The sequence below is a fragment of the Giraffa tippelskirchi genome, chromosome 3 (assembly GCF_054371585.1).
Source record: "Giraffa tippelskirchi isolate mGirTip1 chromosome 3, T2T-mGirTip1v1.2.pri, whole genome shotgun sequence".
NCBI classification, from domain to species: Eukaryota; Metazoa; Chordata; class Mammalia; order Artiodactyla; family Giraffidae; genus Giraffa; species Giraffa tippelskirchi.
In genome coordinates, this window is record NC_137277.1 from 188977599 (window position 1) to 188990942 (window position 13344).

At 48.3% G+C, this 13344-nt stretch overlaps 1 protein-coding gene across 2 annotated transcripts; it reads right to left on the reverse strand.

The window, feature by feature from the left end:
- Positions 1-743: 743 nt before the first annotated feature.
- On the reverse strand, positions 744-12851 carry PLA2G5 (phospholipase A2 group V). Of its 2 annotated transcripts, none has more exons than XM_081574890.1 (5): positions 12643-12851; positions 9014-9063; positions 7662-7806; positions 2482-2588; positions 744-1780 (listed from the first exon to the last, which is right to left on the reverse strand). In XM_081574890.1, the coding sequence occupies exons 2-5, from the start codon at positions 9051-9053 to the stop codon at positions 1656-1658; spliced, it is 417 nt and encodes a 138-aa protein (XP_081431016.1). In that variant the 5' UTR covers positions 9054-9063; positions 12643-12851; the 3' UTR covers positions 744-1655. The 2 variants fall into 2 exon arrangements, with proteins under 2 accessions (XP_081431016.1, XP_081431015.1); XM_081574889.1 differs by lacking the exon at positions 12643-12851 and adding an exon at positions 11567-11687 and having other exon boundaries at positions 751-1780.
- Positions 12852-13344: the final 493 nt, after the last annotated feature.

Here is a 13344-nt window from a genome sequence, read left to right on the forward strand (position 1 = left end):
GAGAATGGATACGTGTATATGTACAGCTGAGTCCCTTCACTATTCACCTGAAACTATCACAGTATTGTTAATTGGCTAAACCTCAAAACAAAATGAAAGTTTAATATTAAAAAAAAAGCCCGGTCCTGATCTAATGTTTGAAGAGAAGATGAGGTATCACGACCAGGTATCAAGCCCCATGAGAGAAGTGTTTTTGAGGTTTCATATAATTAAGGCTAAGACATGGAAGCCACTTAGACGTCTGTAGCTTCAGAGCCAGGTGAGCCCTGAGCTGTCACGTGAACAAGGGTTTCTCAGATGGTTTTGATGGCAACGGGCACAATGTAATAAAATCAACACCTAGCCCCAGTCCGCCCACGCATACACACCCAGCATAGAAACACAATGTGCTGAAGCACCACTTTATGACTTGTGCTTTATCGACACAAGCATGAGCACGCACATGCGTGCACACCAGCGTATGCACATATGCACAAGCCAGATGCAACCCTCTAAACTCATGTCACCATCCACTAATGCAGTGGGGCTATGATTAAAATGATCTCTCAGACCTGCACTTGGAAACTGAGATCAGGAAGGGCAAGGGGCCTGCCCAAGGACACCTAGGATATATGCAAAGTCAAACTAGAATCCGATGTCTAGTTGCCAAAGCTATGACTAACCCAGACAGTGTATTAAAAGGCAGAGACATCGCTTTGCCAGCAAAGGTCAAACCAACCCACAGTAAAAAAAAAAAAAAAAAAACACTCTATTTTTTTAATGTCTTACTCTGGGAAATCCGAGAACCTCAGCATTCCCAGCAGCATCAAGATAGCTTTGGGATTCCCAATTTACATCATAAGAAACATTACAATTTCTTAAAAAACCCCAGAAATCAGAGAGGTTGAGTAATGAGCCTGAAACCACACAGCTGGAGAAGCCAAGCTGGCATTCAAATGCAGTGCTCTCTGGCCTGGAAGCCCACCAAGGCACGATTGTCTGTCATCTTCTCCCCACCCTCCAGAGGAAGAATGAGGTCCAGGGCTTGGCTCGAGAGGATCCTCGAGGTTTAATATGAGCCCCAAGGAAGGATTGGCACTCATCCCAGGAAGCCTTCTAGTTACTAATCTGCACCTTCATCTTCCGAGAGAACATGATTAACAATGAGTCTGGTGCCCCCAACAGCCAAGAAAGAGATGCAGGCAATCCCCCACGGCAGGGGCAATATCTGTGGTTATTGTTAGTCTTGAAAAGGAATTTTATTTAATATCTCTGTAGCAGAATTATGGGAGTCACTTTTGATTCTACTTGAGTAAAAATTCTCTGCAAGTTGGCAATGACTGCAGAACTGAAAAGTCAATGCATCCCAGGAAAGGCGCCCTCCTGGGGAAGAAAGACTGATCTTCAGGGACGAGAAGACACACAGCCGGCCTGGAGTCAGGGGTGAGCTTTCAGCACCAGAACAGGCGTTCTTGCAAGCGGAGGCCAGGGTCACAGGCCCTGATCCAGTGACATGAGTCACTCTCCTGGGACTCTCTGGTGGGCCTGGAGAGTGTGGGCGTGGGGCTCCTCCAAGCCCAGTGGGACCTCCCTGGGAAGCCCAGCAGAGCAGGTGAGCTCAGTGCTGTAGTGAGGGGAGCAAGCTTCCTGGTCCAGGAGGAGCTCTCTGAGGGCGACTAGATGCAGAGGAAGTTGGGAAAGTATTGATAAAGAGGGTTGTAGCTCCTCATGTTTCTTTTCAGGCAGTAGACGAATTTCTGGTCACAGGCGCAGAGCTGCCGCTGGCAGGGGGACCCGTGTTCTGCAAACAGGATGCCAAATGCAGGATGAGAAAGGAAAGAGATGCTCTGTGACACTGACTCCAGGCTGGCCCTGGAGCAAGACTTCCTGCTAGCCTGAGTGGACACCCCAGTCTCCTTCCTACTCTCAGCCTGAGGAGGGAGCCCAGCTTCTGCCCTGAGGGTGCATAATCGGATGGAAGGGGCACAGCTGCTAGCAGCCCAGGGTGAGGTTTCAGCCCAGGGAGACCCAGCTCCTGACCTCAGGGAGTCTCCAGCCTGATGGAGAACACAGATTCCCTCCAGAGTTCCCAGTGTGATGGTGGAGACAGCCCTGGCTGTGGAGAAACCACAGTTCTCAGAGAGGAGATGCCACCCCCGGATTTAACTTTGAACTCAGATGGATCTGAGCTTGAATCCTGACTCTAGCTGTTGCACTTGGCCATCCTTTGGGTCTGATTCCTCATCTGTAAAATGGGGGACATTAAACTCGCCCACGGCAAGCAAAAGAAAATATGCAGAGCGCTTGACTCCTAGAGCGTGTTAAGTCTAAGACCCTTCGATCTGTCCCTCGGAGGTCAGATACAGATGCAATAATCCTGCTTCTCTTGCCCCCGTCTCTGCCCCCCAAGATATAGACTGGCTGAGCTCTTGGGACAGCTGACCTCAGAGACAGCAGGAACCCAGGCTCTTTGGGTGGCCCGAATGGAGGCCCCAGCCTTACCGCAGATGACCAAGCCCCATGCAACCCTGTATCTGTAGGCCTGTGTCCAGACGTTGCAGTCTTGCGTCCTCACCCGGGCATAGCAGTGGTCATGATTCCAACAGCACCTGTCGATGCAAGAGACTCAGATTCCAAGCAGAGGGCATCCGTCCCTTGAGCAGAAGCTACCATGGTGTTTAAGGTCTGATCAAGAAAGAATCTCATAGTGTACTTGCGGTACAAGTGTACCACACTGGTACCAGTTCACAGGCTGGCTCCTTCCTCCTGGGCCCATGGGGAGACTACATTTCCCAGCCTTCTTTGCAGGTAAGGTGGTCACATGACTAGATGGGTGGCCAGGGAAATGCACAGAACTTCTAGACCTACCCATAGAAACCTCCTACTCTGTTGTCCTCCACTCTTTCTCCATCTCAGCAGGATGGAGATGTCCCGGCTAAGGGCTCCGAGGCCATAGGGAGAGCCACAAGACAGGAGAAATGTGGGTCCTGGAATCGACGCATGACTCACATAGTTAAGTGAGCAAAAACTAAACTTCAAGGACGATAGGCATGGACAAGTGTACTATTTTTTAATTTAGATTTACAGAAAAATTGAGACGATTGTACCAAATGCTCCTTCCTCACACCTTGTTTCCCCTATTATCAACATCTTCCATGAGTGTAATACATTTGTTACAGCTAACAAATCAATTACCTGTTGTTGTTTACTAGCTAAGTCATATCTGACTCCTTTGGGACCCAATGGAATGTAGCACCAGGCTCCTCTGTCATAGGGATTTCCCAGGCAAGAATACTGAAGTGGACTGCCCTTTCCTTATTATCCAGGGGATCTTTCCAACCTAGGAATCGAACTCGCGTCTCCTGCATTAGCAGGTGGATTCTTTTCTACTGAGCCACCAGGGAAACCCAAAAAAACAGATACTGATACATGATTAAATAAGCTTTAATTAAATAGAAACATATCACTGTTGATTCATTAATTGTAAAAGTCCATAGTTTTTCTTTAGATTTCCTTAGTTTTTACTGAAATGTCCTTTTGTATTCCAGGATCAGGGGAAGGACACCATATCACATGCAGTTGTCCTGTCTCTTTAGGCTCCTCTTGCTTGAGGCATTTTGTCACACTTTCCTTGTTTCTGATGACCTTGACAGTTTTGAGGAATGGTAGTCAAGTCTTTTGTAGGATGCTCTCCTTTTGGGATTTTGCCGATGTTTTTCTCATAAGATGGGTTATGGGTTTATTTTGTTGCCTATGTTGTTCCCCTTTGCTTTCCCCTTCTCTTCTTTTCACAGCTATTTGTAAGGCCTCCTCAGACATCAATTTTGCTTTTTTTGCATTTCTTTATCTTGGGGATGGTCTTGCTCCCAGCCTCCTGTACAATGTCATGAACCTCCATCCACAGTTCATCAGGCACTCTATCAGATCTAGTCCCATAAATCTATTTCTCACTTCCACTGTATAATCGTTAGGAATTTGGTTTAGGTCATACCTGAATGGTCCAGTGGTTTTCCCTACTTTCTTCAAGTTAAGTCTGAATTTGGCAATAAGCAGTTCATGATCTGAGCCACAGTCAGCTCCTGGTCTTGTTTTTGCTGATTGTATAGAGCTTCTCCATCTTTGGCTGCAAAGAATATAATCAATCTGAATTCGGTGTTGACCATCTGGTGATGTCCATGTGTAGAGTCTTCTCTTGTGTTATTGGAAGAGGATGTTTGCTATGACCAGTGTGTTCTCTTGGCAGAACTCTATTAGCCTTTGCCCTGCTTCATTCTGTACTCCAAGGCCAAATTTGCCCGTTACTCCAGGTGTTTCTTGACTTCCTACTTTCGCATTCCAGTCCCCTATTAGTCCCCTAAGAGTCCCCATTTGAATGCAGAGTTACAAAGAATAGCAAGGAGAGATAAGAAAGCCTTCCTCAGAGATCAGTGCAAAGAAATAGAGGAAAACAATATAAAGCGAAAGACTAGAGATCTCTTCAAGAAAATTAGAGATACCAAGGGAATATTTCATGCAAAGATGGGCCCAATAAAGGACAGAAATCGTAGGGACCTAACAGAAGCAGAAGATATTAAGAAGAGGTGGCAAGAATACACAGAAGAACTGTACAAAAAAGATCTTCACGACCCAGATAATCACGATGGTGTGATCACTCACCTGGAGCCAGACATCCTGGAATGTGAAGTCAAGTGGGCCTTAGAAAGCATCACTACGAACAAAGCTAGTGGAGGTGATGGAATTCCAGTTGAGCTATTTCAAATCCTAAAGGATGATGCTGTGAAAGTGCTGCACTTGATATGCCAGCAAACTTGGAAAACTCAGCAGTGGCCACAGGACCGGAAAAGGTCAGTTTTCATTCCAATCCCAAAGAAAGGCAAAGCCAAAGAATACTCAAACTACTGCACAATCGCACTCATCTCACACGCTAGCAAAGTAATGCTCAAAATTCTCCAAGCCAGGCTTGAGTAATACATGAACCGTGAACTTCCAGATGTTCAAGCTGGTTTTAGAAAAGGCAGAGGAATCAGAGATCAAATTGCCAACATCCGCTGGATCATCAAAAAAGCAAGAGAGTTCCAGAAAAACATCTATTTCTGCTTTATTGACTATGCCACCGTCTTTGTGTGGATCACAATAAACTGTGGAAAATTCTGAAAGAGATGGGAATACCAGACCATCTGATCTGTCTCGTGAGAAACCTGTATGCAGGTCAGGAAGCAACAGTTAGAACTGGACATGGAACAACAGACTGGTTCCAAATAGGAAAAGGAGTACATCAGGGTTGTATATTGTCACCCTGCTTATTTAACTTCTATGCAGAGTACATCATGAGAAACGCTGGGCTGGAGGAAGCACAAGCTGGAATCAAGTTTGCCGGGAGAAATATCAATAACCTCAGATATGCGGATGACACCACCCTTCTGGCAGAAAGTGAAGAAGAACTAAAGAGCCTCTTGATGAAAGTGAAAGAGGAGAGTCAAAACGTTGTCTTAAAGCTCAGCATTCAGAAAACAAAGATTATGGCATCCAGTCGCATCACTTCATGGGACATAGATAGGGAAACAGTGTAAACAGTGGCAGAATTTATTTTGGGGGGCTCCAAAATCACTGCAGATGGTGATTGCAGTCATGAAATTAAAAGATGCTTGCTCCTTGGAAGAAAAGCTTTGACCAGCCTGGACAGCATATTTAAAAGCAGAGACATTACTTTGCCAACAAAGTCCATCTATTCAAGGCTATGGTTTTTCCTGTGGTCATGTATGGGTGTGAGAATTGGACTATAAAGAAAGCTGAGTGCCAAAGAATTGATGCTTTTGAACTATGGTGTTAGGGAAGACTCTTCAGAGTCCCTTGGATTTCAAGGAGATCCAACCAGTCCATCCTAAAGGAAATCAGTCCTGATTGGAAGGACTGATGTTGGTGCTGAAACTCCAATACTTTGGCCACCTGATGTGAAGAGCTGACTCATTTGAAAAGACCTTGATGCTGGGAAAAATTGAAGGCAGGAGGAGAAGGGGATGACAGAGGATAAGATGGTTGGATGGCATCACCAACTCAATGGACATGAGTTTGAGTCAACTCTGGGAGTTGGTGATGGACAGGGGGGTCTGGCGTGCTGCGATTCATGGGGTCACAAAGAGTCGAACACGACTGAACGACTGAACTGACCTGAACTGATGTTGTTCCCAGTTTTGGCCTTTGGGAGCTCTCTTGTTTGGTTGCTATGCTCTTTGACACATTCACATCAATATGGGGTTTGGTTTAGGTTTATTTTGTTCAAAGCTTTCCTTATTTGGGGCACTACAAAAATCTCTGGTTCATCTTGTATATTTCCTGCCCAATTCCTAGGATCAGTCATGCATCCAAGAAGCCTTGGTTCCTCTTACTGGAGAATGGTATTGGAAACCAGATCTGGGCACTAGATGTTGCTTATTGCTTCTGGAGTACTGTTTCTTTTAAGGCCTTTCTGCTGACAGAGCAAAAAATATGTGTGTCTGTACTGACCCATGAATATACACATATCTTTACATATTTCTACATGTAATCATCTGCATCTATATTAAACTTGATGTTTAGTTGCTAAGTCATGTCCAACTCTTTCACGACCCCATTGGACTGTAGCCTGCCAGGCTTCTCTGTCCATGGGATTTCCCAGGCAAGAATACTGGAGTAAGTTGCCATTTCCTCCTCCAGGGATCTTCCCAACCCAGGAGTTGAACCTGCATCTTCTGCATTGCAGGTGAATTCTTTTACTGTTGAGCCACTGGGGAAGCTCCTGTACTAAGCTAGCCAGGAGTTTTTACTGAAGTCTCCAACTCTAATCCATCATCACATAGAACATTCTAGCTTCCTGTCACTGCTTGTCTGGTCTGTAAACTCCCACTCCATCTGCCCTCCACTCGTTGAATCATCCCATCTCTTTATACATGTTTAGCTGTATAAGAATTGTTTACCCTGCAGGTTGTATTTTGCAAAGAGCAACCTCTCCCATTTCACATGTTCTTCTGGAACACTGCCACTTCCTAATCAAGAATTAGAAACCAGGCCCCCTCCATCTTAGAGCCGTTGTGACTCCCTAGACCAAGAGAACAGCAGAAGTGACCCAGTGGCGTTTCAGAGGCTGAATCGTAGAGATGCCATGCTCTCAGGTCATGCAGCTCCAGACCACTCCCCCTCAGAACCCAGGAGTCACCGGGCTGCGAGGAAGCCCACACAGCCTTAGAGAGGCTTAAGTGAGAGGAACCGAGTCCCCCGGCCCACAGTCTCAACTAAGTTCCCAGCCAGCAGGCAGCGACAACTTACCAGCCTTAGGAGTGAGCCTTCTAGAAATCAGATCACCCAGCCTCAGCGGAGCTGCCCAAGCTGAAGCCAGGTGGAGCAGAGACAAGTCATCCCACCACGCCCTGCCCAAGTGGCAGAAACTTAGCCAAATAAACAGTTATCGTTATTTTAAGCTACTACATTTTGGGGTAGTTTTTCATGTACAACTGATACCTTAGCCACTGAGATTCTGGAAGTTACTGGATGCATCTTGGGCAACTCAGTTAAACTCTTTAAGACCCAGTTTTCTTATCTATAAAATGGTGCTTAAATGCTCATATTTCAGAACTGATATTGAATTAAATGAGATCATGTGGGTACGGAGCCTGGAGCCTAAAGGACAGTTATGACAATTGGCTCACCAATCAGTCCCATCCTTGGGGGTGCCGTGACCCCCCCAGCCACAGTAACAGCCGTAGAAGCCATAGTTCTTCAGGGCCGGCTTTCCCGTCACTTCCTCAATCATTGACTTCAGGTCCAGCAAGCTCCCTGGGACAGAAGGCACACCTGAAAGACAGCCCATGTCCCCAGATGAAACCCAGGCACACCTGCTCCAAGCCTACTTTCCCACATGCTCCCACACTTTCTTTCACCTTGTGGCATGGAAGGACCAAGATGACCCTTTTTTATCCTCCCCATTCGTGGGTGAGGAATGAGAAAATTGAAGGCAAACGTGTAGAGAAGGGGTTAGAAGTCTGGATGTAGAGAATGAGCCACTGGGTTCAGGTCCCGGCTCTATCGCTAATGCAGAGTATCACTTCATCTCTCAGAGCCTCAGTTTCCTCATCTGCAAAATGGGGAGCCTACAATGAATGTCTACCTCTTGAAGACACCATGAGGGTTGAAACAAGGTAAATTATGTACTTTTCAAGCATAGTGACAGACACACAGTGAGTGACCAAGGACTCTTGGGGATAATGAATATGGTATCCATATGCACTAGGCAGACAGGCACTTCCTGTCTCTCCTGATGATACACCCCTCCCTCCCTGAAATGAATACTATTTGAACCAGGAGGCAGAGAATCCTAGAGCAGCGTGGGACCTGTAGAGATCACTGAAGCCAGCTCCCTCATCTTACAGATGGAAAACTGCAGCTCAGAGGGGCAGGTGCCTTGCCCAGGGTTTTGCAGTGTGCCAGAGGCCCTCTCCCTGCACTAGGCCTCCCACTTCTCCTGCAGTCTCTAAGGATCTGACAAAGCAGCAACAGGACAGCCTGTTAGAGGTTGTGCGCTTGGTGATGGGACTGTAGGAGAGGCCTAAAGCCGAGCTCCCCTACGCCGGGCTGTCGTCTCTAGGTGGGAGGTGGGAGCAGGTGGGGTGTGCAGAAAACCTGGACAGGCCTAAGCAGAGAATGTCCAGGATCATGGAATGGAATATTTATTTAAGAGTCTTGTTTTCTGATAGCTTTATTTTTTTTTTAATTTGGCATCAAAGTAAAATATCTACCTCCCACATCTACAAGCCTCATATCCTCCACATAGCACAATCTATCCATATCTCCTCCTGGGATCCTGCCCTAGCCTGGCCCGTCAGCAATTATCCTGTGTCACAGATGAGGAAACAGAGGCTTGGAGAGGTGAAGGCTCTTGCTGAAATTGACATGTTCAGGGCAGAGCCAAGATTTAGAATCAAGTCTCTAGGCCCTCAGTGACTGGTCTCTTTCCCACTACCCTATTGTCCACAAGTTCAGAGCTCTCAGAGAAAGCACTTACTATAAGCCAGGAACCAAGCCAGCATGAGGAGGCCCTTCATCTCCAGGGTTCTGGAAAAGAAAACACAGCCCATGACATGCCAGTCAGCAGAGGTCTTCATGGCCTAATCAGACCCCGCTCCTGGCTAGGGAGGGCCACTCCATAGCCCACCAGGCCCCACCCTCTCATGCTGGGCAGTAAACAGGCAACTGAAGCTTGAAAAGATGAGGCAAGAACCTCCAGGAGTTGACCCAGGAGATCTCTGGGAGGAGAGGGGGCACCCGTGGGGTGTTGTTCCCACAGAGATGGGAGAGAATTTCCCCATCAGAAATGCCCCAAACCCAATTGTTCCTTTCTGAAAATTGCTTTCCAATTATATTTTATGGCCATGTTGTTATAAAAACAAGTGCAATCCAGGCTGGATTCATTCTTATACATTCATGATATTATATTTACTTTTTCTCTTGATTTTAAAAGAATTTAAAATTAAAATATTTTTAGGACTTCCCTAGCAATCCAGTGTTGAAGACTCTGAGCTTCCAATGCAAGGGGCATGGGTTTGATCCCTGGTCAGGGAACTAAGATCCCACATGTCACGCAGTGCAGCCAAGAAAGTAAAAAAATAAAATGTTAAGAAGTCCTGCTTCTTTTTTAAAAAAAAATTAAAATAGTTTCATAGGCCCCAGGCACTGTGTCTACCTAAAAAATAAGTCAGCCCTGGCTGTGCACAGCAGTTCTGAAGGGTAGGTATCATTGTTCTAAGGGAGAAAAATTTGTACCCCAAAATGTGTCTCTTTGGCCTAAGGATTAGTTTAGGCTGGTTATTTTTAAGAAACAGAAGGTTTCTTTTTTACTTCCCCCTTGGCTGCCTCAAGAATTTAGATAAAGAGTCTGTTCCAGGCATAGAGCTATCACCAGAGATATCTGCAAGAAATACGGGAATAGGTGTGGAGGGGGTCATTTGACAGGACCTAGGGATCAGAGTCCACCCTGTGTCCTACGGTCTCTCTACACGCCCAGCAAACATTTGGACACCAAACATTTGCTCTTCCAACTCTATGTGAATTGCCTTCTTCCCCTTTGAAGTCCCAAACCACTACCCACAACATCCTCTTTGGTCTTTTTCGCTGAAGATGGTTATTTAAGGTAAGGGTTTGCGCCGTTTTGGTGAGTGCCTGTCTCCCTGGATCTCTCCCATGTATACATGTTACAAAATTTTTGTTTCATGTTCCTCTGTTAGTCTGTCTGACACTGATTTGATCCTTAGACCAACCAGAAGAACTTCTAAGTTGGGGAGAGGAAAATTTCTTCCTCCCCAAGAGTTCCCATTTTGCCCGTAAAGAAATGGAGACTCAGGGACTTCCCTGGTGGTCCGGGGGTTAAGAATCCATCTTGCAATGCAAGCGACTCGAGTTCAATTCCTGGTTGGGGAACTAAGACCCAAATGTAATGGAGCAACTAAACCCGAGCGCCACAACTAGAGAGTCCATGTGACACAGCAGAGATCTCACGGGACCCCCCCGGAGACTGCACATCCCACAGCCGAGACTCGACTCGGCCAAACAAATGATAAACAAACACTGAAAAGGAGAAGAAAACTAAATGGAGACTCGGAGAGCTGAGACCACCTGCCAGGGGTCACGCAGCCGGTAAAAAGTGCAGGCGGGGTTCAGACCCAGGCCTGGCGCACCCCTCACTGCTCCACACGCTCTCCCTGCCCAGAGGGCTGAGTTCTTCTTTGAGCTGAGAGGGTCAGGGTCCTTCACAAGCTCTACCTGGAGACCCCAGCTTCCCTCCCCAGCATCTCCCTTTGGCAACTACATGAATTCCCTAACTCAGAGTCCATAAACGTCCCACCGGAAGGCAAGGGAAATTCCTCGTGTCTTGGGCCAGTGATGGATTCTAACTTGGCCTCTTAGGAGCCTCTTACCGATGGCTGTCTGCTTCCATTTCCTCTTTGGATCCCGAAGCCCTTGTTCACCTAGAGCTGCTCGGCTGGCCTGGGGTCTGCTGGGATTCCACTCTGATGCCCTGCCTTCTCTGATCTCTCAGTCAGCAGTCACTCTGCCGGCCCTCTGCCCCGAGCCCCTGGTACCTCCCAAGGCCTGACTCCAAACACACAACATCCAGCTCCCGAGGGCTCCCAGCTGCTGGGCTGGCCTCTCTGTGCCATCCTTGGTTCAGAAGCTCCTCTGAGTTCCAGGAACATTCCTGAGGGTTCTGTCCACCCACAGCCTCTGCTCTGAGAGCTCTGAACAGCCAACGAAGGTGACCCTGGACCCTACCTTCCAGGCCAATCTTCTTTACTGCTTCCTGGGGCTGCGATAGAAAGAAGACGCCAGCTGCCACGTACCGGGCAACCAAGACATTCCAGACACCATCCATGTCCCCTTACACCTGCCAGTGGCTCCAGTTAGAGGGTACTGTCAAACCTGCTGGCGAGGTCTACCCTCTAACAGTCATTTGTTGAAGAGAGAATAGCCACTGTTGATTTTACAGATGAAGACATGGAGGAAGGGGAAGTGAGTTGTCCAAGGATTCAGCCTGGGACCGTGACTCTGTCCTCTGACTCACCCCACTCCACTGCTTCCAAGCAGCCTCTGTGTATTAATCATCTTGCTCATTTTCTGTCCTTCATGACGTTTGACATCTTGGGGACCTTGCTAGGCTCCGCCCCTCCAAGACTAGCTGATTCCTAGATAAAGCAAAAGGCTCTCCTGCGAACAAGGCTTTGAAATGCAAACAACAGATCCTTGACTCCCTTGTCCAACCACTTCCCCTATCTCAGTCTCACACTCCAAGCTAATATATCCCCTGGCCCGAATCACCCCAGGGCCAAGACCAGACCACGGGGGATCACCGCTACAGCTTGAAGTCTGCTGAAATTACGCAAGCTGGACAGTCCTAAACTGCTTACCCTGCCCCGCCTTGCCTTCTCCACACCACCCAGGCCAGGTTTTCCCGTGTTTCTTCTGCCTCCTCAGCAGCCCTGCTGCGTCCCCACGTGGCCCTGCGAGGCCTAGTGTGTCCACTTGTCTTGGAAACTGGAACAAACTGTCTCTCAAATGCAATCGTCTCCTGATCCATTGACTTCAACATATCTAAAGAAAGCCAAAATCCCAGGTGCGCATCAGAACATCTTGGGACATGGCTTGTTGGCACTGAGGGAGCTGCACCAGGCCCCACGCAGAGAGGTCTGAACGCTCGCAAAAGATGCTTCTCAGAGAATGTGGCAAAGGCTGGAGAAGTGGACCATCACTGAAGCCCAGGCTCCAGGAGGAGGATGTGGGTTGACTATTTTTATCGAACGAGGCCAAGAGATAATTGTGGCCTGGAGCAGAGGCTGCGGCAACAAGAAACGGGGAGAGAGGAGGCAGCCTGACGGAAGCGTGGAAGCGTGGGGGCCGGGGGGTAGCCAGGTCACCAAGGGGACAGGTTCTCCAGGTCCACGCACAGCAGCCTCCCTGCCCCCAGGACCCCGCCCCCAGTCCAGCCCCTGTGCCTCATCTGAAAAGGACGGTTGGCGCCAAGGTGCTGCCGAGACCGTCCGGCGCCTGGGGGAGGCCACGTCTCCTCTCACAGCCCCCTCCCTCTGTGCGCCCTGCCCCACCTGCCTCGGGCAAAGCAGCCCCCAGAAGAAGGCTCCTCACCAGCAACACCTGCTCTCTGTCCTCGGTCTGGAGCAGAGGCAGGAACTGGGCCCGGCTGGTTTTAAGGGCCTCCCTGCCCACTTCCCACACTCCGCTGGGGTCAACTCCAGGCTTCCTGGTAACACACAGGAAACCTTGCTCCACCCCTCAAGACCCTTGGGGATTTTTCTTCCTCTGTGCAGAGAAGCAGCTATTTCCTGACACAAGTCGGGGGGCCTGGGCGGCTTTCGGGACAGACATGCAGAAGCGGTGGCTCGGGCCACTCACGGTCAAGGTTCTTCTCCATCAATAGCCTGTCCATTTCCCCTGACATCCCCCTGCCCACACATGTACACACACACACACACACACACACACACACACACACACACACACACACACTTTTCTGAGAAGATGTGAGCTCCTTCCCTCCATCCGCCTTTTGCCCCAGCCCTGAGCATTTGTCTCATGCATCGAACCTGAAATGTGTTCTGTTTCACATATGTGACTTTTTTCACACTCTCTCCCACCATGACGGCAGCATCAGACAGAAAGCCCCTCCGTGGACCCTCATGAACCCTTCTTTTCCCAGGACCTAGACAAAACCAGCACCATGCCCTGGAACCCCGCAAACTCATTTCAATATGGAAGGTATTTATTGAGTGTCTACTCCCTGCCAGGTTATTGCTGGAGACCCACTGTGAATAAGACAGACACCCAGCC

Bases quoted from the DNA above. Each gene is read 5' to 3' on its own strand.
- PLA2G5 (XM_081574889.1), bottom strand. From the start codon at position 11,616: ATGAGCAAGATGATTAATACACAGAGGCTGCTTGGAAGCAGTGGAGTG. The intron at 7,807-9,013 runs GTAAGTGCTTTC...GCTGTCTTTCAG, and splicing joins GGCTTGGTTCCTGGCTTATA to GTGTGCCTTCTGTCCCAGGG. The intron at 2,589-7,661 runs GTGAGCCAATTG...TTGCATCGACAG, and splicing joins CCCAAGGATGGGACTGATTG to GTGCTGTTGGAATCATGACC.